The 22911-nt window shown below is 34.3% G+C and overlaps 1 protein-coding gene across 4 annotated transcripts; it reads right to left on the reverse strand.

Annotated features, from left to right (window-relative positions):
* Positions 1-6046: 6046 nt before the first annotated feature.
* LOC137393364 (tRNA-splicing endonuclease subunit Sen2-like) lies at positions 6047-21577 on the reverse strand. 4 transcript variants are annotated; one of them, XM_068079881.1, is made up of 9 exons: positions 21478-21577; positions 20288-20394; positions 18962-19074; positions 16955-17535; positions 15998-16152; positions 15847-15906; positions 14953-15085; positions 10331-10491; positions 6047-6642 (listed from the first exon to the last, which is right to left on the reverse strand). In XM_068079881.1, the coding sequence occupies exons 1-9, from the start codon at positions 21569-21571 to the stop codon at positions 6472-6474; spliced, it is 1575 nt and encodes a 524-aa protein (XP_067935982.1). In that variant the 5' UTR covers positions 21572-21577; the 3' UTR covers positions 6047-6471. The 4 variants fall into 4 exon arrangements, with proteins under 4 accessions (XP_067935982.1, XP_067935980.1, XP_067935981.1 ...); XM_068079879.1 differs by having other exon boundaries at positions 16940-17535; XM_068079880.1 differs by having other exon boundaries at positions 16940-17535; positions 20288-20391; positions 21478-21571.
* Positions 21578-22911: the final 1334 nt, after the last annotated feature.

Raw genomic sequence — 22911 nt, forward strand, 5'->3', positions numbered from 1 at the left:
GGTGCTAAAAGACTGGCAGATAGTTAAACGCATTTGATTTTGGCGGAATAAAATGCTGCAACTGTGGAATAAATGTAACCAATCAACTGGTACAAAACTGCTGAAACGATGCAATCAGCAGGATTCCATACAACGACTTTATGGTAAACATTTGAGTAATCTATCGACACATAAAAATGAGTCTATCAATGAACTATAACTTCCTCAACTATTTTGCCTTGGTGTTAATCGATGTATCGTCTCTGTACTTTGTGAACAAGATCAAGTTTCTTTAATACCTTGACGATGTTAGAGGTATGAAAATAGCAATGAGTGTACAGTATTAACACGATTTACATAAGTTTTAGAAAAAACTCACTTCATATGCCCAGACAAATATTTGCTCAAATTATACAGATGTATATATATGTGTGTATATATGTGTATATATATGTGTGTATATATATATCTATATATATATATATATATATATATATATATATATATATATATATATATATATATATATATATATATATATATATATATATGTATATATATATATGTATATATATGTTTATATTTATACTGTTAAGTATATTTATATTGTTCTGATAAATAGTGTAACAATCTATATAATATTCATGTATATACAGTTTGACTAAATGCGCTTAAAAATATGAGTTTCTACTAGTAATTTTATAATGTCATATGGCATAGAATAATCAGTCATATTTCCACATACACTCACTTCTGCAATACAAAGTTTTTGAATTACATGTACATATGACTTACTATGTAATTTTCGATATAAGATTTCAAAAAATTTTTGAAATCTGATAGCTTTGTAAATAAAAACGCTAGCAGGAATTTAAAAAAAGAAAGACTGTGAATAACTTAAGTGATTTAATCTAGCTCAAATTCATAGCGTATAAAACTATTTATTTTTATCATTAACTTAATTTAGAAAAGTGAATGGTAAAAACACGCATTGCACAGCTTACACTTATGTTCACGTGTCTCTCAGGTAAAGTAACAATAAAAATATCTATAGTGATTAATAATTGATTAATTTAGTTTTACGATTTAGAATTTTATATTTAATTTATTACATATTCTCTAATGTTATATCTAATTACTTGAAGCATATATAATAGTTTTTTTTTGTTTCTGGGGCAAAGTAAGCAAATGAATCTTTTATAAAAATTTTCTCCAATATACGTACGATGGTTTTGGCATACGAAACAAATGTTAAAATGAATGAACCTTGTATGTGACAGCTTAACTGTGCGTGTAAGCCTTACAAAACTGAACACCAGGATGTTATCTACTTACTGCAAAACATTCCTTATCATCAGTCAGAAAAACCTAAATCTGTATACCATAAAACATGAGTAGATGAGTAATTACTTTGTGACGTAATAAGCAAGTAAGAAGTAAGGCTCGGTTATCGTCTTACACGCATCCCATAATATAAACAACTACTACACATGCATAGAACAATACATTTTCTGTAGCCATTTAGTTTACGCATCTATAAACTACTGCAACACGGATATTATCACTTTAAAACCGTATATGCAATCATTTTTGATGGTCAACTTATTTTTAGCAAAATGGCAGTTGCAATATGTACTTAATTAATGTTCACAAAGTAACTACATAGTTGTATGTTTTCAAGTTGTATGCATAAGAACTATGACTGCATTCATTAAATCACCAAGAATACTACTAAAGGATACTACTAAAACACTTGACTCCACTTTTGCCAACTAGATGATTGACAAATGATCCAATGTAAGTTAACAGACACTATTTGTGTGTCGGCTCCACTGGATGGTGTTGTTACTGTATCATCCACTACATTAATGTTGCAGAAATGATTTGAAGCGGTTATGGTGTCAGCATGGCGCAGACGAATAGGTTGTGGATGAACAGTCGCTTAACCGACAGTTTGAACCCCATTCATGGTTAGTTTTGATAATGCAGGTTGGAGACATGTACACGCACTTATCCATTTGCGATTTACGAAGTGTTGTAAACAAATGAAGTGGAGTTAGCAATGTCTTCAGTCACCAGAAGTGCCATTTGCAAAGGTGTTTATCTGTTTTAGCTAACCAAATACAGCTCTCACGATAACAATTAAAATAAAATTTGCAAAGTCGCCCTCAAGCCAGAGCTTATAACTTTGTTTTTGCCCATTATCTATTTTTAGTATTAGTGTTGCGTATGACTGTGATCTCATTTCCTTGAAATGCATAGTTTATTTATTGACTTTTAACTGAGTCTCTCACTCGCTGAGGATTAAGTATGGGCTAGGAAAGATCACTGGCGCGCCTATTACCAATATCATACTATATTACATTTTATATAATACATATTATTATATCAAATGTAATATAAGATTACATTTAATATAATATTATGTGTTATAATAATTGTAATATTAATATTACATAAAATAATATATTATATATAATATTATTCATTTTATACTCATTGCCATATGGCAACCTAATAACGAATTGCATCAAGTTGCTATTGGCATGCGTCGCGGTGAGAAGCAAAATTGGGTTTTTGCTCTTATCACTAAAAGAATGGAAACCTACATGTATTTGATTTGAAGTTGTTGTTCAGATTCAAAACTGGTTATTACACTCTGACAATGCAATATTGTATAAACAATAAAGTTAGGTTATTTTTCACTAGACTTTCAGATTTGGAATATTCTAGGAACTGAGCCAGGACATTTTTTATTTCCGCATCTTCCTAAATATCTGACATAATCATATTCCGAGCAAAAGCAGTTTGCAACCATCTTCAGATGCCCAATAATCCGCTAATCTCAGAGTGTTGCTTAGCAGCGAGAATCAAGCCTAAACATTCTCTGACAAAGCAGAATCATACTCTAAGTAAACAGGATCTACTAGCTAAAAGGGCCTATGTGTACGCTCATCAGCAAGAGATTTATTGTACTTATCACCAGACAAGAATATTTAATAGGTTTGATTCCAATTCTTGTCAAATGACTTGGACAGTCAAGAGAATGCTCTGCATGATACAGCAGTTTATTCCTTTTCACACGTAATAGTCAATATAAATTATTAAATGATGGATTATAAATATGCAAAAAAGAGATCTGTCCATCAAGGTCAATGACATGGTTTCCTGTCCATGGAACTTATGTTAGCACAAAGACTAGTAACTCCACAGATGTAAATTCGTCAATTTATAAAAATTCTCTGTACCAGAGATATTGCTTCCTCCTACATTTTAACCGAATTTAGTTTTTTCTTATTACTTACACCGTCTTTCGAGGTGCAGCTGAATAATATCTCTAGAAGTTAAGGAATTCACAGTGAATGATTATAGGAACAGGATCTAGTCTGTCAACATGGCATTTTCGGCCATTAGAAATGTCAGTTGTCAGTTTTGTGAAGGACAATGACAGTACAACCTTGCTGGTCACTGAAGTAATGTGCCTAATGGCTCCACCTAAGCACAACAAGGAAATGTACTGCTCACCTTTATAAACATTTAATTATATACCTTTTTTTGAACTATATTGTTGGTATTTACTTCTGAGTAAAGAAATATATGTAGCAGATGGAAACTAAACAGCAACTCGCCACATATGAAGGATGAATGACCTCGATACAAGTGTTAACACATAGGATGTGCCAAGCAATGGCTATAGATGTCGACAAATGCATAGCTGATGAAAGCATATACACATTCTATGATTAGACGCTATGATCTAACTCAATAACACTTTGCGTTGACCAATAGTAATTCAAGTCAGCGGGTCAAGGCCAGGACATCCTTGCTGATTTGACATTAATCATTCTTGAGGCACTGAGAAGCACAAAAGTTGTAAATGTATTATTTGGTATTCTCAACAATTTCTGGAGCACTTGTGTATTAACTTGCACTCGTCATTTTTTGTAGCAAAAGAAAAAGGCTAACTTAGGGTTCATGTATCTTATTTGATAATTAAGCAGACATGCTAAAACATTAATCAGCAAGTTTTTCGAAAGAATGACCAATGGTTGGCCTATTAAAACTGGTGATAGTTATTCCACTATGATAAGCAATTGAAAGAGACTCCAATTTCTAGTGAATGTACTTTCAAGTAATCACCAACAACGAGTGTTTTCACTTTGGTTGCGGCATTCTTGATAGCTGGAATTTATATGCAGAATTAAAAAAGTTCGCACCGGACAATTCGATCTTTAGTATCGCAAATTTTCTATTTATACCCGACTCGCAGTAAAACGCATTATTATTACTACGCAAAAAAACTTGTAAATTTTTTGTTAAGATTTATTTGTATAATTTAACTTAAAAAGAAACTGTTTGTGTTCGTGACAATTAGAACCATTTATTTCATGAATTGCTGTGTGTGGAAGGCCATGGAATGAGCGTATGATAAGACTAGGCCTTTGCCTCTTACTTCCAGTATCGCTCACTCTGAAAGTCGTCAGGTGTGAGATAAACCACCAATACACGATCATATCATTTATACGATGGCGATATCTCTTTACATGTGGCAATTTTAAAATCGTCTACCCTCAAAATCACTACCACACATATCCATCATCATATCGAGAGGCTCTCGTTATTACAAACAACTATTGCAATTCCTGATTTTTGAACACTTGATTAAAAGTACAGGAATTTTTTGATAGCTTGTGGCATCAGTGCTTAGTGGGATTAAAATATTCAATAAAAATTGAAAAAAAATTAAATATATAAAATACATCAATCTCTCTTACTTTTACTACATCTTTGCTTACTTACCTACAGCATCATTGTGACAGTAGTAGCCACAATTCGCCATTCTCCTTTCATGTTTCGAGTGTAAAAAAGCAAAGTGCTTATAACACCCTTTGTCATGATTGGTAAACACCCTTGACCCTTGAACTGGTCTAATAAACCTAAGAGAAGAAAAGGAGGAAAAGGCTGAATAAGTAACGAATTAATAATTAATTTTTCAAGTTCATGAAAAGTGACTTTATTACGTATTAATTTATTAATTTTTATCTCGCAGATTTTCAATTATTATGGCTGGCATCCGGATTAACCGCGCACAATGAGGGTTTACTCTAACTGTAAACAAGAAAAAATTATCTCCTGAGCAGATTGCTATCAATATGCTAAACACTACAGGATGTTGCATAAAATTTGTGGTCTATTGGTTAGTTACGAAATATAACTAAAGGTTACTGTAGCTATTTTTCATTATTGTGTGTTATTATGCATTCATTATGTGTTATTATATATATTTATATTATAATTATTAGATATATTTAAGCAAATGCTTAATAAAACACAAAACGCAAACTTAACAAATTTTAATATTTGTTCAAGTATTAAAATTCCCTAAATTTACATACTAAAATTAAATACTAGTATACACTGATATAATGTATTAACATACACTTGAAAAATTGTTTCATGAACAATGTCCGACAATAATAGTAGCAATTTTTTTCATGGCATTAATAAAAAACTACAACATTCTGTGAATCTCTTTAACTGGTCAAAAGCAAAAAGTTGAGCAAATTATTTGCAAAAAAAATTCAACTCTCCAAAAATTTGACCTCAAAATTGGACCAATGTAATCTGTAGAAGATAAGAATATCGTTGTCCATATATAGATAACTGTTTATGTAAAGCTCTGCCTGTTGTCAGTCATAAAAAAAACTTAAAATAAAAACCGCCTGCACCACAAATGAACATGACAAAATTGAAATTCTAAACAATAGTCGAGCAACCCCTTCAGCTAATCACACATACTTCACCATGTCAACAGTAAACAACACGATCGCTTGGATGCAATGTGCCATCCACCCATTGGTTGCGCATTAGCTATGCCTTTCAATGTCTATGTTATTGTACAGCGGATGAGGTAAACATTGAGTTTGAACTCTATTCTTTGATATTATAATGTGACCCAGAGCCAACAACCATTGATGGATTTACTGTACCTCCTAGCCCTTCAAAAACACACATGGCTCTGATGTTCTGGCGATAAAGAAAGCGAGCTCCAGCCAGTTAATTGATCATTCATCAGCTATATTTCATAGAATGCGCAGATCCACACTGAAGACAACATGAAGCATCCACATAAAGCATCCAACTCATTTTGTGAGACATATATGTATTCCGTATTTATTTTAGGAAGATCTAGAAGTAAATAAACGGTTGACCCTGATTGTATCTTATCAACTAAAACAATATTCTACAGATGTAAATACTTAGCTTTTGTATTACACAATGCATTGAAACGCTGTTCTTTGTAAATAAATATTTGTTTCACAGACCTTAAGCTAATCTCCCAAAATTCAATACCAGCCTGTTTAGAAAAGTGTAGAAATGACAAGCTAAAGCTTAACAATTGGGAGTTGTCTGTCATCACACATAGTATGAAAACACAAATCCTAAACATTATGCAACGAGAACGTATATGTACTTTATTAGGCGCAACTGCTACGTTCTATGTCGTTTACTTGTATGAACCACAGTCTCTCTTTCCCTTGAAGGAATGACACGATTAAGTGATATTTCACATATTGTCAGCGCTGTCAGACACCTTTCAGGAGAGGATAACTGCTCAGATGTCATGTTAGCTGGCATGAGCACATAACATAGCATCAGCTCCTATAAAACAAAACCTTCATTAAAAAGACCTGTGACTACATTAAACTCAACAAGTAAACACAAAATGAGAGTTGACAGCATGATAATTACTGGGTTGCCATGCAGCAAATGGGTTCAGAGTTCTTTCCACTTCGAATCATAGAAACGGTAAAATCCGAACAGCTTCGAGCCCATTTCGCAGAATTTGTGGGAAGGCATTCGCAGCAAGACTACTATTTGACGCCATAGAAACGCTCACTGCGGATGGATTCGATCAATAATACATAGTTTAGCTCTCTCCAGTGAAGGTAAAAAATTCAGCGCATTACATCACACTATTACGCGGGTATATTACAACTACTATTGCCAACAATAAGTAACTCATACAACAACGATGAGATAGTAATATTTTCATATATTTTATTACCTTATTGATTAAATAACTGAACCTACTGGTTGTACAGATTCTCACTACACCGGTGTTGACCTCTTCCTAGTGTCAACCTAGAAACTTAATTCCTAGGCTTAATTCTTCTAGCATAAAAAAGTTTTTCTTACTAAAAGCGACTGTCGTGCATGCGACCTTTCAAGCAATAATTGTAAAACAAGTAGTGAATTATGTTGCTGTTTTGTAATGTTGAGGTATATTAATACTATAACTAATAAAGAGGGTAAGTTTATATTAGTTATCTTTATATATAACTAATATAAAGATTAATATATAGAATTAATAATAATAATAAAATTCTATAATGTAATATAGGGGGTATTAATAATAAAGAAAACTTTAATTCTATAATGTAATATTATTATTATTATTAATAATATTAATATATTAATATTATTAACAATATAATATTAAGAATAAATTAATAATTATTAATAATAAAGAAAACTTTAATCAGGTATCCTGGATAAGTGCGACGAGTGTACAAAGCGTGATTTAAAAAGTGACCTTGACCTGAAAGCGAGTCTACTTTAACAATCTCTGTTTTGTGTACTACATTGCTAGTCTAGGAAAAATCTATAAAATGCAACTCGGAACCGTTGAACGGTAAGGTGCGAACTTGTTGGCAAAGGTCAACTCTGAATCCATTTGAAGCATGGAAATCCAGCGATTTTTAAAAGATGATATCAGGTGATGGAAAAATAAAGCAAGAGCACTGATAGCCCTTGACAGAGCTACTAGTACTTTCATGTAGGATTCCCTATAACAGCAATCACCAGTAGAATTACCTTAGGAAATCCACCTACAGTCTATACAGGCAGACTTTAAAATATAGAGTTAATCTGTTCTGATAATTGTTTCATATGCTAAGACTGGTGTAAGTTGAAACAAATATTATTATAAGAATCCTTTGCATTTTGTTTAATTTGTTCGAAAGAAAAATTACGTCAAGTTTTACATATAACATTAAAACTTTCTTACTGTAGAAAATACTAACTGAATGCCTGACATTGCAATTGTAATAAAAAAAATCTTTTTGCACAAAAATTAATTTTTAATCAACATATATAACAATTACCATTCTAACTTCTAAATGAAGGTGCTTGTTTATTTCTGTGAGTGCTATAAGTTTAATTAGGTTTACGCTAGATAAACATATCCAGTGCACCGTCAGGATACGATTATCCAGATATATGATTTTGCAACTGTACGAAATAGAACTTGATGATTTTCCCCTCACTATTATACGAATCTTTCATACGGATTCAACAAAATTTTCACCAGAGTTTAAATTTGGCAGTCGGTGCGCTTATTTCGTACATCAAAATAACAAAGACACCGAAATGCTGTTCATCGGAAACATCTTCGCAACGCCTGAAAGAGACTCTCAGCATGATTTCTGTCAGTTCAGCAATTCTCATGTGAGAAACGGTAATATTTTCCCTTTGAACCAGTAAACATGCTGGAGTTGCGATGACTTCAAACAGAAGGAAACAGAAAGTTAGTGGTCAGACAAGTTCTCTTAACCTGCTAACAAAAATCCATTTCAGTATGTATTAAACAGAACATTTTCGAGAACAGCATCGCTCAGGCTTTCTTGACGAATAAGGTTGAAAAAGGTTTTAAAAAGGTCAACTAAAAGTTATAGTGAAAACGAAGCCGGAAACTGACAGGTGCTAAAATCGTAATGTAAAAAAAGCTGAAATTCAGTAAATAGTTAAAAATACATAATAAAACTTAGCTTCAAGTATAAGTTTAATAAGCTAAACTTATTTAAAGTGAATTCAAAGTTTATTTTATACGTATGTCTGTCTTGAAGGTAAGAACTCTCCACGATACGTACTGCGCAGAATACATTGCAATGTAACATTCTAATGCAGATCACAACGGGTCAATAAATACACTAAATATACTAAAGTTACTGCAGGTAACTGTAGTTACCAAGGTTAAACCATAACTGCCACGAACAACTTTTATCGTATTTACAAGGTAAATCAGACACGCTGATTCCGATTTTGTACTCAAAATAAAGATTAGTCCACTAACCTTCAAAGTCATTTAGGCTTTTTTAAAGCGTTTCAATGTCCGTTTCGAAAACAACACAATCGGCATTACAAGCTCCGCCCATAAATATGTGACGAAACCTAGCTTTTTCAGAAACGGAAGTTCGGAATGTTTAGTCCGATTTAGAATAATAGAGATGGGTGTCTTAAAACCCATTATTATCTAAATCCAGCCTGTAAAATAATTTCAGTTTTTTATGAAAGGGATATAAACTATTTAAAATTGCTCGCAGCTTGCTACATGACGTTTAAATGGGCTGGACACCGAGAAAAATTAGCTCAAAAAGCGCGGTTTTATCACAAGCTAGCGCTGTTATCGCGCTTTTTAAATATGCAATGCTAAATAGCTTATCTACCTTTCAGAAAAGACTGATATTATTTTTAAGGCTGAATTTAGATATTAATGGATTTTAAAACACCCATCTCTATTATTCTAAATCGGTCTAAACATACCTACGTAACTTCTGTTCCTAAAAAGCTAGGTTACGTCACGTATTTATGGGCGGAGCTTGTTATGCCAATCGTGTTGTTTTCGAGACCGATATTAAAACGCTATAAAAAATCCTTCATTACTCTGAAAGTTAGTGGCCTAATCTTTATTTTGATTACAAAATCGGAATCAGCGTGTCTGATTTACCTAGTAAATACGATAAAAGTTGTTCGTGACAGTTATGGTTTAACATACATTTTGTTACTAATTTTTAATATGTACAGTACTTGTATAAAATTTTGATAATTTTTACCAGGGGATGTTTGCATCATATAATTACTACTGGGCATGTATTTTTAGTGCACTTGCAGTATACTAGATGTACTCGGTATTAAAAATAATTGGCAGATGTAATAAGTATGTACACAACAAGTCAATTGTGGCCGCATGGCATAGTGGTTAGTGCCTGTCTGCTAAACCGGCGTTTTCAAGTTCAATTCCAGTATAAAACGTTTTTTTCTTTTCTAAAAATTTATCTGCTATAACTGGACATACGACAAACAAACCAACAAACACTGATTTGATAAAATATGTAAGAAAACTTATATGTAAAAGCTTAAATTAATAAAGTATTGACCAGTAAAATGTTTTTGTTTTCCACCTTAGAGACATGTGAACGGAACTATAAAATTGGCATTGCGAATGTTCAGTAGTAGAGTGAGTGATAGAAATAGGACAGATAGAAGAGAGCAGTGAAGGGTAACCAACCTTTCTAACATTGTTGATAATTCTGTTTAGGCCCATCAGCTTAGTCCAAGTGAGCACTCTGGGATTTCTTTCATCCACTTCTCTAAGACTATCTGCATCACAGCATCGCACCACAACCCCCATGCTAGAGTGGAAGTACTTGGGGCCCTTCTTGTAGATCACTACAAAAAAGGAATCGTGGTAAGGTTTGATAAAAATGGTCAATCCTATCAAAAATATAAATAAGATAAACAGTATCCATGGTGAATTACAAATAAAACAACAAAGAAAAGGATGAAATGGATGCGGTAGATTAAGAATTTACAGTACAAGAAAAACAAACTTAAGTACAAAACATTAACAGACTTGCTCAGCTAAACTGAAAGTTAAAAAGCAAGAAAATATAATAAAACGACAAACTAACAATTTTGATACACACTATTCACTCATTAATTTAATAAGTTAGGTTTAGTTTTTTCGATTTGAAAGGCCAAAGAGGTGGGTTGGGGATGATCTTAAAACGAACTAGACAATTTACATGTATTTCACAGTAATTTGTGTAATTTAAAATCTCTATAACATAAATGCTCTCGAAATGAATTACAGTGCGCCCTTGGATTACGATCTCCCTGCTACACAATTTTTTCCCCTAGCGACGTGGAGCGCTATGTTTTTCATTTTTTATTATGCGATATGAACAGAAAGTTCTCTTGAAATTAAAATTAGGCAGTGGAAGTGATGAATACATCAAAATAATGAAGATGCCGATAAGCTATTCACCGAAATCCTTCACACAGTTGCTTGAAAGAGATACGAGCTTGCTTTCTCTCGGTTCAGCGTTATTCGTTATAAGTTATTGTGAAAACGAAACTGGACAGATAAAATTTTAGCCGATGAGAAAGTAGAAGTTTAGTTGAGTAAAATACATATTAAAACTTAGCTTTATGTATGTGTTTAGTAAGCTAAATTCATTTAATATAAATTCAATGTTTATGCTATACGCCTGTCTTGAAGGGACTCACTGTAACTATAGTTACCGTAGGTAACTATAGTTACAGTAGATGCTCCTATAACGTAAATTCCAAAAAAGGTAAAAAACTTATGTGAAATCTTTGCTTCGTACTACGCAAACAATTCCACATAACGTAAAGTGACAAGTCGGGCAAGTTTTCAAATTCGATTGAATGTTAGTTTATCTTGCCACATTTGCAGAAGAAAAACGCCGTGCATGAAGCGTTATATCTATTATATATAACTTTGGCGACATTCTAGTTCGTCGTAATAGATGGTTAAATGGTAATGTGTCAATAAAGAATCGAATAGGATAGCTGAACAATTGTTCATAAATACAAAAGCGGTCGATTGGTGTAGGTGTTGCAACGTTGGTCTAACGATTTTACAGGTGAGAGAATGAGAAGAACGAGTTGCAGTATCGTGGAAAGTTATCCTTATCCTAACTTTGACCCCCTGGATACAGATAGACGACAAACAGGTATACATAATTGCTTTTATAGTGAAAAGAGTTTGTGGCAATGCCTTATTGTAGATGTAAAAAAATATTTGTTATTAGCTTTACTTTGCAGAATAGACGTTGCTGTCCAGAAAAAAACAAGCAAATCGTTGTAAATGAACGTCAAAAATGTGCAGTCCCCATAAACTTGTTGTAAAATTACCACAATAATTGTCAATAAAAACAGGGAGATTGATCATAAAAAGGAGAAAATTTGTTGATACAAACCAATAATACTGCAGTTACAGTACAGCCCACAAATTAAAAGAGTTAACTCAAGTTTTTTCTTGTTGCATGGCCATAGGGGTGAGTTTGGAAATATATTGGAATGGATTAGGCAATTTATATGTATTTTGCTGTTCTTATAGGGTAAATTACCTATAATGTATAGGTTTTTGGTACAGATTATTTACACTGTAGGAGCGCCTACTGTACTAAGGTTAACATATTATTTTGTTACTAATTCTAATAATTATGTACAGTACATAAATAAAATTTTGATGACTTTTACCAGAGGATGTTTGCATTAGATAATTACTATGGGTTTCTATAGGCCTACTACTATATATGACATTTTCGTCTTATGATGTCAACACGGGAATGAATTAAAATCATATAGCGAGGGTTCACTGTATTACTTCGTAAGAAAGTCCACTGTATAAATGTAGGTATCCCTAACAACTTTCCTCTGGCAACGACAGAACAACTGCTACGCTAGCATTCACTTTCAAAAACAAATGAGTACAATTCAATCTCACCAGATAATATATGGCAGACACTACTTTGTGATTGTCCAGCATCGAATTGAGTTAAGATCATTTGAAACCTGATTTGAATTTGATTTACAATGCTTTTATACATTTCATAGATTGATTGTTGGGTATGCCAACCCCTTATGTAACAAAATGGATGTATGTAACAGCCCAGATGTAACGAGCATCTTTGAAATTTTATGTTTTTTCAATGAATGTTTGTGGTTAAGGTAAACTATACATAGCGCTGATGATAGCTTTTGAAGAAAACTACGCGAACACCTCTTAGTTCAACTAACTCTGCCACAAAAGATATAAGTGAGTTATTCAGATGAAATGCAAATGAGGTTTCCTGAAGGAGTAGACAACTCCTGTGATCTGCTGGCAGCGCTAACACATGCGTGACATGTATACCCTAGGACACTTATGTATTCGCGGCACCTAACTTTCGCGTTTTCGCGATGTCATCCTCTCGCGAAAATTTAATGAGCGAAACTAAACTATCATAACGAACGAGCAAAAACGCGAAGTTAAATAGCTTTGTTCATTGATATCCACAATAAAATCGTCATATTAGAAATGCAGGCAATTTTCATCTGTGGTTGGGCTCAATGGGAAAGTTCTGGTAAACTCATTATAGCTAATACACCGACTGAGCAGCATGGCAAAGCAAATTAAGATTATATCAGTTTAGTCACCGAATTTGTAACTGATGAGGATGAAAGTCTGGTAGGTGAAGTCATAAAATTGAAGAATAATTATTGTAGTGATGAACTTTATTACCAACCAAAAACAATATCAACCCTCATCAGGTCCAACCACATTATCTCTTTCACTGCCAACCATGTACAAATTCGCTACAGGCCTAGTGCCAGCCAATTTATTGCTTCATGATATGTATACAGTATTTTTTCAAGTTCTACTTTATTTATTTGTATAATCACGAAAATCTAAATTGGCTATTATGTCATCGACAACTAGTTACCTGTTTTATGACTCGTGCAGGGTAGTTATTGAACACACAGAAAAATGTTCGTTTTTAGATTAGAAATTCTCAAACAAAAGTTTAAAATTGCTTCGTTGTTTTAGGCTGGTTTTATAGAGAAATTTTCGGACAACACAGTCAATTTCATAAAACTCTTAAAGACTGTGGGTTATGTGGTCAACGAATAATAAAATCGGGTTACCACGCAATTGCTGAGAAAGTCCAAAAATGCGTTTATGGCAGTGGCCCCTAGAAAACGCATAAATGCGTTTATGGCAGCGTAAGGGTTATACAGTGTTGGTTGTGAAGTTGGTTGTTACCTATCTATTTTCTTCTTCTTGGGATTCGAGTGTGAAAGTCACGGCGGGAGGGACCTAGATGTCATTGATAGTCTAAGAAACAAATGGCAGCAAGTGATCAAATTGAATTGTCGATCTCACCGACACATTTCAACCTGTGGTTTACAAATACGAACTAGTCCCAAATTGAATTTTTTTCTTATTAGCGAACTGGACCTGAGGAATGTAATGTTTTTTCCACTGCATTTATTTTCATATCACTATATTTTCGAACTCATCAGAGCCGCGAAATTAAGTTGCAGCGAAATTTTACTCTGTGTGCTACTCACGAAACTAAATACTAGCGAAATATAAGTGTCCAAGGATAGCTTGATGCTAGGTCACACTATATTCCCGTATGTTGGAGTTGCCCTCTCAACAACTATTCATCGACTATGTGCACCGTAAATCGAAGGCATCGTCAAGGCAGGACGGATATGTCGAAAAAGATTGCAGCTGTAAAACTTTTCAGATAGTTTGGTGCCTGTGCTACGAGCACCAGCTCGGCGATGGTGATTGGCAATCGCGGATTGCTTTACCTATATTTGCTTTCATGACAGTTGCTGTGGGACTAACATTTCATAATTTTAGTGACCACATATAATGAGAACGCTATACCAAGGAGTATTCGCTGATGTAAACGGATGGATTTGTAATAGTGTGAACATTGTTATCACAGGCGATCACCGGAGTATTGTAGAACTAATGCCGACATGGAGATATAGTGTGAACCAGCCTTTAGTAAAAACTTTAAATAAAAGAAAGCAATATCAATCTTCAGTACTCCGGTACTGTCTCTTTGCTATGACTGCCTCCACTGTGTGCACAAAGACCTACAAAGTAAAAGCTACTATCTTTGCGTGAGTTTTAGGTTTAACTGCTCTTAGTAGCTTTTTATTCCAATAATAATTGACCTTATATATGATCCTTTATTGGAAATGTAGGGTGTGCAAAGCAGAGAACATGATTGACTGACACCTGACTCATCAAGAGCTGACAACACCAATATGTTCTGACAAAATAGAACTCCTAGTGAACTATTCCAGACAAATACTCACTGAAGTCACATCCGTAAGTAAGGCCATCTTTGGCAACCCAGCCTTTAGCCCTCAAATGATGGTAAACAGCATACCTCACTAGGAAACTCTTGTCCTCCATGCACCTCTTCCAAAGTGCATTCATCCCGACAGCCTAAACAGAAACAACCATACGTAATACGCATGGAAATGGGTAAAATATTCATAATATAAACACAACGCATAATATTACAAATATGGAGATAAGGCTAAGCAGCTGGTAATACAACACTAGCAGGTTTATCTGAAAGCAACACCATGTGGCATGACATTGATATTTTCATGTTTGAACTAATTTTCAAGCTTTGCCGCACTTATAGACTTCAAACTCTTGTAACTTTGCCTCAAGAATAGAAAATCAAACACTACACCGTTAGCGATTGACTATCATGGAAGATAAAAAACATTAGATATTGGCAACATTAACTAACCAACAGAAATAACAAAACACTTCAAATATGATTTTCATTCGTCAACACAAAATGTCAGCAAAGTTACCAAACATGGGCTCAACCATGATCCTCACATAAAGAGGTTCTAGTAGCGGTTAGATAGATAACGAATAAAATATTATTTATTCAAGTTAGTATTTATTTTTACCATTAATGTGGGGCATCGTGGGCTGATACTACTTAGCTTATTTTTATCTCAATAAAATGGAATGGCAATGTTTACGATGACTTTTTATGACTTGAAACAGCAAATTAATTATCAGCAAAAAACAGTCTGAGAACCTAAAGAGCAGGCATCAAACTTTTTCCTCGAATGGCATGCCAAGATAATATTTCTTATTACGCGGTACACTCATCAGTATGAACCATGTTGATATCCCCGAGAGCTACATGCACCTAACAAAGATGTTTTTAGCCTTTTCACCTCTCCGTTGTCACCATCCACAACTTGTATACAGTCAAAGGCGAGCTTGAGAAATATCGCCTACAAATAGAATGTAAATACAAGTAGATGCATGACTAATCTCGGAAAAGTTTCAAACATACGACTGAATAAAGAGGATATGATGTCATACCTCGTATGACTCAAGAATTAGCTCCTCCTTCATATCATAATATCTTTTCTTTTCCTTGACATACGCATCATTAATATCTAAATTGGAAAGTCCTACTTCTTCCTCTTCACTAGACGAATCAGAGTTTACGCTTGTGTCTTCGTAGTCGTCTACACCTGAGTAGCGAAAATAAAGTCCTCATATAAACTTTTTTTCAAAATTTAAATAAAGTAGGTTTTATGTATCGCTCACTAATGCTGGCAAAAATTAAGTGGCAGGAAGAGAGTAATTTATGCTTTTTCTGGAAGTTGTAGAAGGACAACTCTCTTGCTACATTCTTCGAGAATCATTTACATAATTTCGTAATTCTTAATCTCCACTGAATGAACATTTGTCTTGAATTGGTCTCCTTCCACCGATCATAAATTAAATGCACTAAAAGCTGAAATTAATCAAGACTACAAAGAGAGGACACGACTGGAAGGAATACAATATCTACTCACACCCGGCTTGAGAAAGTGCTCATGTGTTCAACTCAATTAGATCTAGAGTGATCATACCGCACTTCATTGTTAAAAACTAAATAATTTAACTTTTTTTAAATGCAAAAACAATAGGTCTCAATGTTAGCCAACATGCAAGTGTTTAATTAGAAATTGAAGCAAATCTGCACAAAATAATTACTTAACTAAAGTCTAGGCTAATTTAGCTAGTCAATTAGCTGTAACTACCTTTAAATGTTACTGAAACACTCAGTATGGAGTCACTTATATTCCCATTACCCTTTCCTACAATTTTGTCAGTTATGAGGAGTTACTGATCTAATTACAATTACTGCCCAGCATTGAACCCAAATGACGAGTAAATGAGCATTTTCTTCATAAAGAACTCAGAATCAATATGAATTGTGAAGTGGCACAGATAAGAATAAAGAAACCTCTAGACTCAGCAAGTTCTATCTACCTAACGTTCTCTCACCAACCATAGGAGAAGGACTAGGCGAATGCTGTTCCTTGCCATCCAGCCACCTTGGTGGGCTCATTGTCCTAGCATCATTTACTGTCACGTTTATCGACTCAATATTAGTTTCTGGGAGCTTATCAGTTAACCATAAACTATCTTCATCTGTTCCCCAGTCAGCATAGTCTTTGGAGTCTAATGAGAATTGTATAGCGGGCTCTACAAAAGGCAGCCCTTCTGCCACCTTTTCTTTCTCCACTCGTTGTAACTGCTCGTCATATGATTCCACCTCATCTACTCGCAGCTCCATTTTCCCTTTATCTACCTTGATCTCCTCTTTATGTACCAGTGTCTTTTCAGAATTACCAAGTGTTGCAGACGTCAATGAAGTTTGAGCTGTTTCTTTACCAACTTCTGGCACAACCGAATTCAAACTAGTGTTGTAGTTTACTTCCTCATTTGGTTGGATCTGGTGACCTTCACAATGGTATTTCAAATCATCGGCACCCATCTTTGCGAGGGAAATGAAAGATTGAGGTGAGACGTCCTGAGTATAGAGAGACTTTGAATACACGCTATTGTGTATTGAGCAGGTATATCTAATAAAACATGATTAGGGAGATTCATGACCAGATGATCGAGACCTTAAACCAATTGTTCAGTAAGATATTGGTCAAGACAAGTTCAATGAATTATGATAAAAAGAGAGAACATCGTCTACTCGTTTTAACGATAAAAGGAATGATAATCCTTTTGCTTCTTAATGAATTTTGTTTCTCTTTTAACTGGTAGTGTGTTGGTAATACGGCCAAACCTCTGTATGTGAAGTTAATTTATTCCAAGATCAGATGCACATGCTTGAGCAGTGTTATGTTGTAGCAGATACTCTGACAGGAGTGTACATGTAATTCGTTCCACAACCTTGAACACCTGCACAACTCTTCAATAAACACTGCAGGTAATTAAAAAATGACACCCAGCATTAAAAGGATGCTTAATCTAAAACTACATGACACCAAATATTTTCATAATTTTATTTCTAATTAATTTAAAGTTTATTACTTTCACGAGCTTCATTTTAACATGCAAAACTGTCATATGATGAAAATTATTTCAGATGTAGTGTCAAATATTTCCTCAAACTTTACATCAAAACTTGGAGAATTTTTATGTCGCGCCAATCATGAACAGAAGTTTGACCATATAGGTTGAGGTTTGACAACGCATTTGTAGACGTTTGACTGTATTTATAGAAGCTTGACTGTATTTGTAGATGTTTAAACGTATTTGTAAAGGTTTGAGTGTATACGTAGAGTTTTGACTGTATTTGTAGATACTTGACTGTATTTGCAAAGATTCCACTGTATTTGCAGAGGTTTGACTGTATTTGTTGCAAAAACATAACTTTCCTAAATGTTTGGGGAGAGATAATCATACATAACAAGGTAGCAAAACGACACATTATTCGAATTTACTTAAATGTTGACTTGCAACAAAATTCAAATTACTTAAATTCTCGGCGTTCAGCCCATTTAAACGTCATGTAACAAGCTACGAGCAATTTTAAATAGTTTATATACCTTTCATAAAAAACTGGAATCATTTTACAGGCTGGTTTTAGATAAAAATGGGTTTTAAGACACCAATCTCTATTATTCTAAATCGGACTAAACATTCCTAACTTCCATTCCTGAAAAAAAGCTAGGTTTCGTCACATATTTATGGGCGGAGCTTGTAATGTCGAACGTGTTGTTTTCGAAACGGATATTGAAACGCTTTAAAAAAGCCTAAATGACTTTGAAGGTTAGTGGACTAATCTTTATTTTGAGTACAAAATCGGAATCAGCGTGTCTGATTTACCTAGTAAATACGATAAAAGTTGTTCGTGACACTTATGGTTTAAAGGATTGACCAATAACACGGATTGGATGGTAATAAATATTAAAGCTGGACTTGAAGAACAATGAGAACTGAAATGCTTGTATAAATGATTATACAGAGACCATATGTGCAGCTGAGAAATACCTTTCCAGGCTAACACTGCTAAGGTGGCGCTCTATACCCTCCACATTCTCCTCAGTGACTACTTGTTGAAAAACAGGCTCGTGTTTAGAAAGACTGCCCTTGCCATAAAAGCCCTACAATGAAAGAGATTGGGACAGCTTCCTATAAGGCTATGTATAAAATATTTGAACTTGCTTCCCTTCAAGCCTCTGATCAAGGATGCGCATGACACAAAAGGTGGGGTAAAAAATCTAATGTTGAATGGTTAATTCTTTAGCTTATAATCTGGCATCTAAACATGACTAATCAATCTGTTTGCAATGCTATATAGAGCTATGCGACAGAGACTGCAAATGCTTTTATATAAAACCTTAGACATGCATGGGCAAGAGGTTATGACTACTATTGCAGCTACAGAGTGCAGTATTTAATTATAAAAATTCTAATCTTGTTATAATCAATTACCTTTTGCTTGTCTGTCCAAACTAAATTTCTAGAATTTCAGAGATAGTCTGTATAATAGCGGTTTTGAAACTATGTGTGTTGTGGGTTGATTGGATAAGTACACATATATTATTTCATTCAGTAAGCAAATAACCGATTACCCAATGTTGTAATTGCAGCCAATCTGTTCAAGGTAAACTCCTTGTTGTGCTGTGAAAATGATAGACTTGTAAAACTTTATTTTGAAAGAACATGATTTAAGGTGCTTTGGCCAAAGATACATATTACGTAAAGGAAAATGAATAATTTATATATTTTTTATATTTTTATATTCAGCATGTAAGAAATCAAATAACTGATCTCTAAAACAACCTTTTGAAAAAAATCAGTCAAAATAATAAAAAAAATGTATAAACTTTTAATTAAATACTTTGATAAAATATATTTATGAAGTTAAGCAAGAATAATACTTCTTGATTTACCAGAATAGGTTTTAACAGTAATTGTTCCTATAGGCTACAGGTTGGGGTTCAAATCCCAAAAAAAGCCACATGTGGTGACAGGAATGACATCCAACCTCAAATTGCTCTTTTCAACTGGGCATGTCTCCAGTCGTCGAGATTCCCTTGTCTCTGAACTCAGACTTATCCAGCCAAGATCAAACAGCAATTGTTCATGCGACTCTTAAAACATGCAGACTCTGCTTGCGGTACGCTAAGCAGAATGACTTGATCTTCGAGGGATTGCTTACACAATGTTTGTCCATGTTTTCAAATTATATGAAATAAGATGAACATGTAAAGTTTTTACATGGTATAAAAAAACTAACATCAACCTTGTTTGAGAAGGTGTGAGCCTAAACAATGTGGAGATTAGTTTGGCTAGCCAAGAATGAGAACATACCATATGATAAAGGAAGAGCATGTCTCCGTGAGTACATACAGAAACTGTGCAGTCACTGTTTAACCTTCCTCGACAAACAAATTTTATCGGTGTGCGTCTCTCTCCTTCTAAAGCAAATTGACGCATTATGCGATGTTTCTAGTCTATGTCCCTATCAGGAATGTTGCAACCAGGGTTTTTCCTTCAGGAAAACCCCTTAAACTATTATAATGTTGATTGGTAAGAAGAGAGTTATATTTAATTAAAAAAAACAGTGAAGTACAGCCGCGGGGCATGTTGGGTAATTGTGAAGAGAACTGCAAACAGGTGATTGTAATTTAAGTCTGCTAACTTCGTGTTTACAGCAAGTACAGGCTGTCAGGATGAAGGATCTATTACACTGTGTACTCCTACGAACATGGTCAGATGACAGGAGAAGAGAGACTTGATGACATAATAGTTTTAATGCCAAACACAAATGTGAACTCAATAATGGCTGAGAGAAAATACTGACACCAAAGACCCGATATGATTATGTTACTAGTACGTACTCTGGCAGTGAGAGATCATCAGGTCAGCTGATACATCAGAGATAATAACTATGTGCGCAAACTTGCGATGACTATTCATTTAAATACTTGTTTTCTCTATAGCATAAGTTTAAAAGCTTTGTTATCTAAAAATTTTAAACAATTAGACAATGTCATGAAACCTAATGCATGAAAATAAATTTAACACAGTTGCAATGAACACTATTAAAATGCTTTTACGCTTGGTTTCGTGGCGTTACATATAATACATTATTTGTTACCTTTTACAAATGACAGGTCAAAATTGCTTAATGCCATAAAAGTACCCAATTCTGTGGTGTAGTTAAGGTAGAACTTTTGAAGAGCAAGTAAGGTTCACAGCACAGAGCTGACTAATAAAATACAATTATAAAATATCTATATACTAATCCATGGTGAGTGTCAAAAACATTGATTGGAAGTCTGCACTAGTCGATAACTTCAGTTGCCATTATTCCATGTTAAAATAATTACTTCATCTAACCGTTTTAGAAATGCATCTTGGTACATTGCACTGTTCAGAGTTATTCTTCATAACCCAATAACAGCATACCGCAGAAACCAACAAAGATCCCAAAGTTATTGAAACCAAACCTTGTGTAGAGCTAGAAACACAAGAAAAATACATTGTAGCTAGCTCACCATGTGGATCGACTGTCGATTTCCTACAGATATTGATAGGAAATGGAAGGTAGCCCTTGGGAACAGGTGCTCTTTTGCATCTAGGCGGCTTCATTTTTCTAGAATACATGGTCTATTTTCAATACATATCGATAAATTATTGAGTGTGATTGAAGAATGCCGTTTGCCTTTTGATACTCAGATAAACTCCCTGAGTGGCCCTTCCCGGCAGGTTATATACATGTACATAATGAGCTTAATTTGTCTGATGATGATTTATGGTTGAGTAGAGAGACAAGTAAGTTGTTATCATGTCACAGTTTATTTTCCAGGCTATATAGGCACTTAAAACCATTTTGCATACCCAAGTCTCCATTTTGGTCACAGGTTGTATAGCACAACTTGGCCAACACCAGATAAGCATTAGCAGCCATTTCTAGTCATTCATTGCTGTCTTCTTGGTGGATGACAACCGTGCCTAAACCTTGATTAAAGGGTTTTACTGATTTTAGTTGATAAATGGTGTTTGTCAATTCGGCTAGGTAATGGAGCATCGATGCTTTCTTGAAGAGTCTGAACAATTCTTGCCATTTGTTGGTCTATATCTAGTCAACACATTTTTGGAGTATATCTCTCCATTGCTCACTGATTATGGCTCATCTAGAGTTTGACTTAGCTGCCTGGTTCACTGGCCATAAGAAACCTGGAACGCCTTCTGCATTAATCAAGATGTGAATATGTAACATGCTTCAGATGTGATCATCGATAGTTGAACACCATCAGCATCCAACAGGAAAAGCCTTGTTATCCAAAATTGACACTTCCGATTTAATGTATTACTAGGGTGATTGAACCTCTGTATTTATTTAAATACAAGCACATCATCGATATGGACAATTACTCATTTAGCTTCTTTGAAAATCTACATCTTTAGGCAAAAGATTTTTAGTAATTAACAAAGTCCAGAGATAAATATTAGAAACACCAATCACCCTGAAATGGTCAAAATCTTTATTACCTACTGTTATTCTTTAGAACATTATTATCTGATTAGGTTTACTTGGTAACCAAGGCTTACTTGGTTATTATGTAAACCTTGAATAACCTTGTTGGATTGGTCAATATGACCAATCTTTACATGTCCAACTCTGCAATTGCCAGTATATTCCAAGCGTATAGCATGAATAACAAGTATTACTGTTTACATAAAAAATAATTCAATAGTAGGAGAGTTTATAACCGAATATTGTAGACACATCTGTCTTGGCACAACAAACTCAATGTTGTCTGCTTTTAATATTTCATTTGGTACACTTAACAGCAATCACATCAGCTCCAAGTTGCACAATAATGCTATTCTCTCTCACGTGTTCTTGTGCCTGCTACGCACTTTCACACTTTCTGGCGGTCTGCACAGGTCATTCCTATGTGAAGTCTATTATGAGTGCTCATTTA

Source organism: Watersipora subatra, chromosome 4, assembly GCF_963576615.1.
Source record: "Watersipora subatra chromosome 4, tzWatSuba1.1, whole genome shotgun sequence".
NCBI lineage: Eukaryota > Metazoa > Bryozoa > Gymnolaemata > Cheilostomatida > Watersiporidae > Watersipora > Watersipora subatra.

What these genes read in the sequence shown, in the direction of transcription:
- LOC137393364 (XM_068079879.1), bottom strand. Translation starts at nt 21,571, where the DNA reads ATGAAGCCGCCTAGATGCAAAAGAGCACCTGTTCCCAAGGGCTACCTT. An exon ending in TGGATGGTGACAACGGAGAG is followed by an intron (nt 15,086 to 15,846) that starts GTGAAAAGGCTA and finishes GTTTCTGTTTAG; the next exon opens with GCTGTCGGGATGAATGCACT. An exon ending in TACTTACGGATGTGACTTCA is followed by an intron (nt 10,492 to 14,952) that starts GTGAGTATTTGT and finishes CCTTTTTTGTAG; the next exon opens with TGATCTACAAGAAGGGCCCC.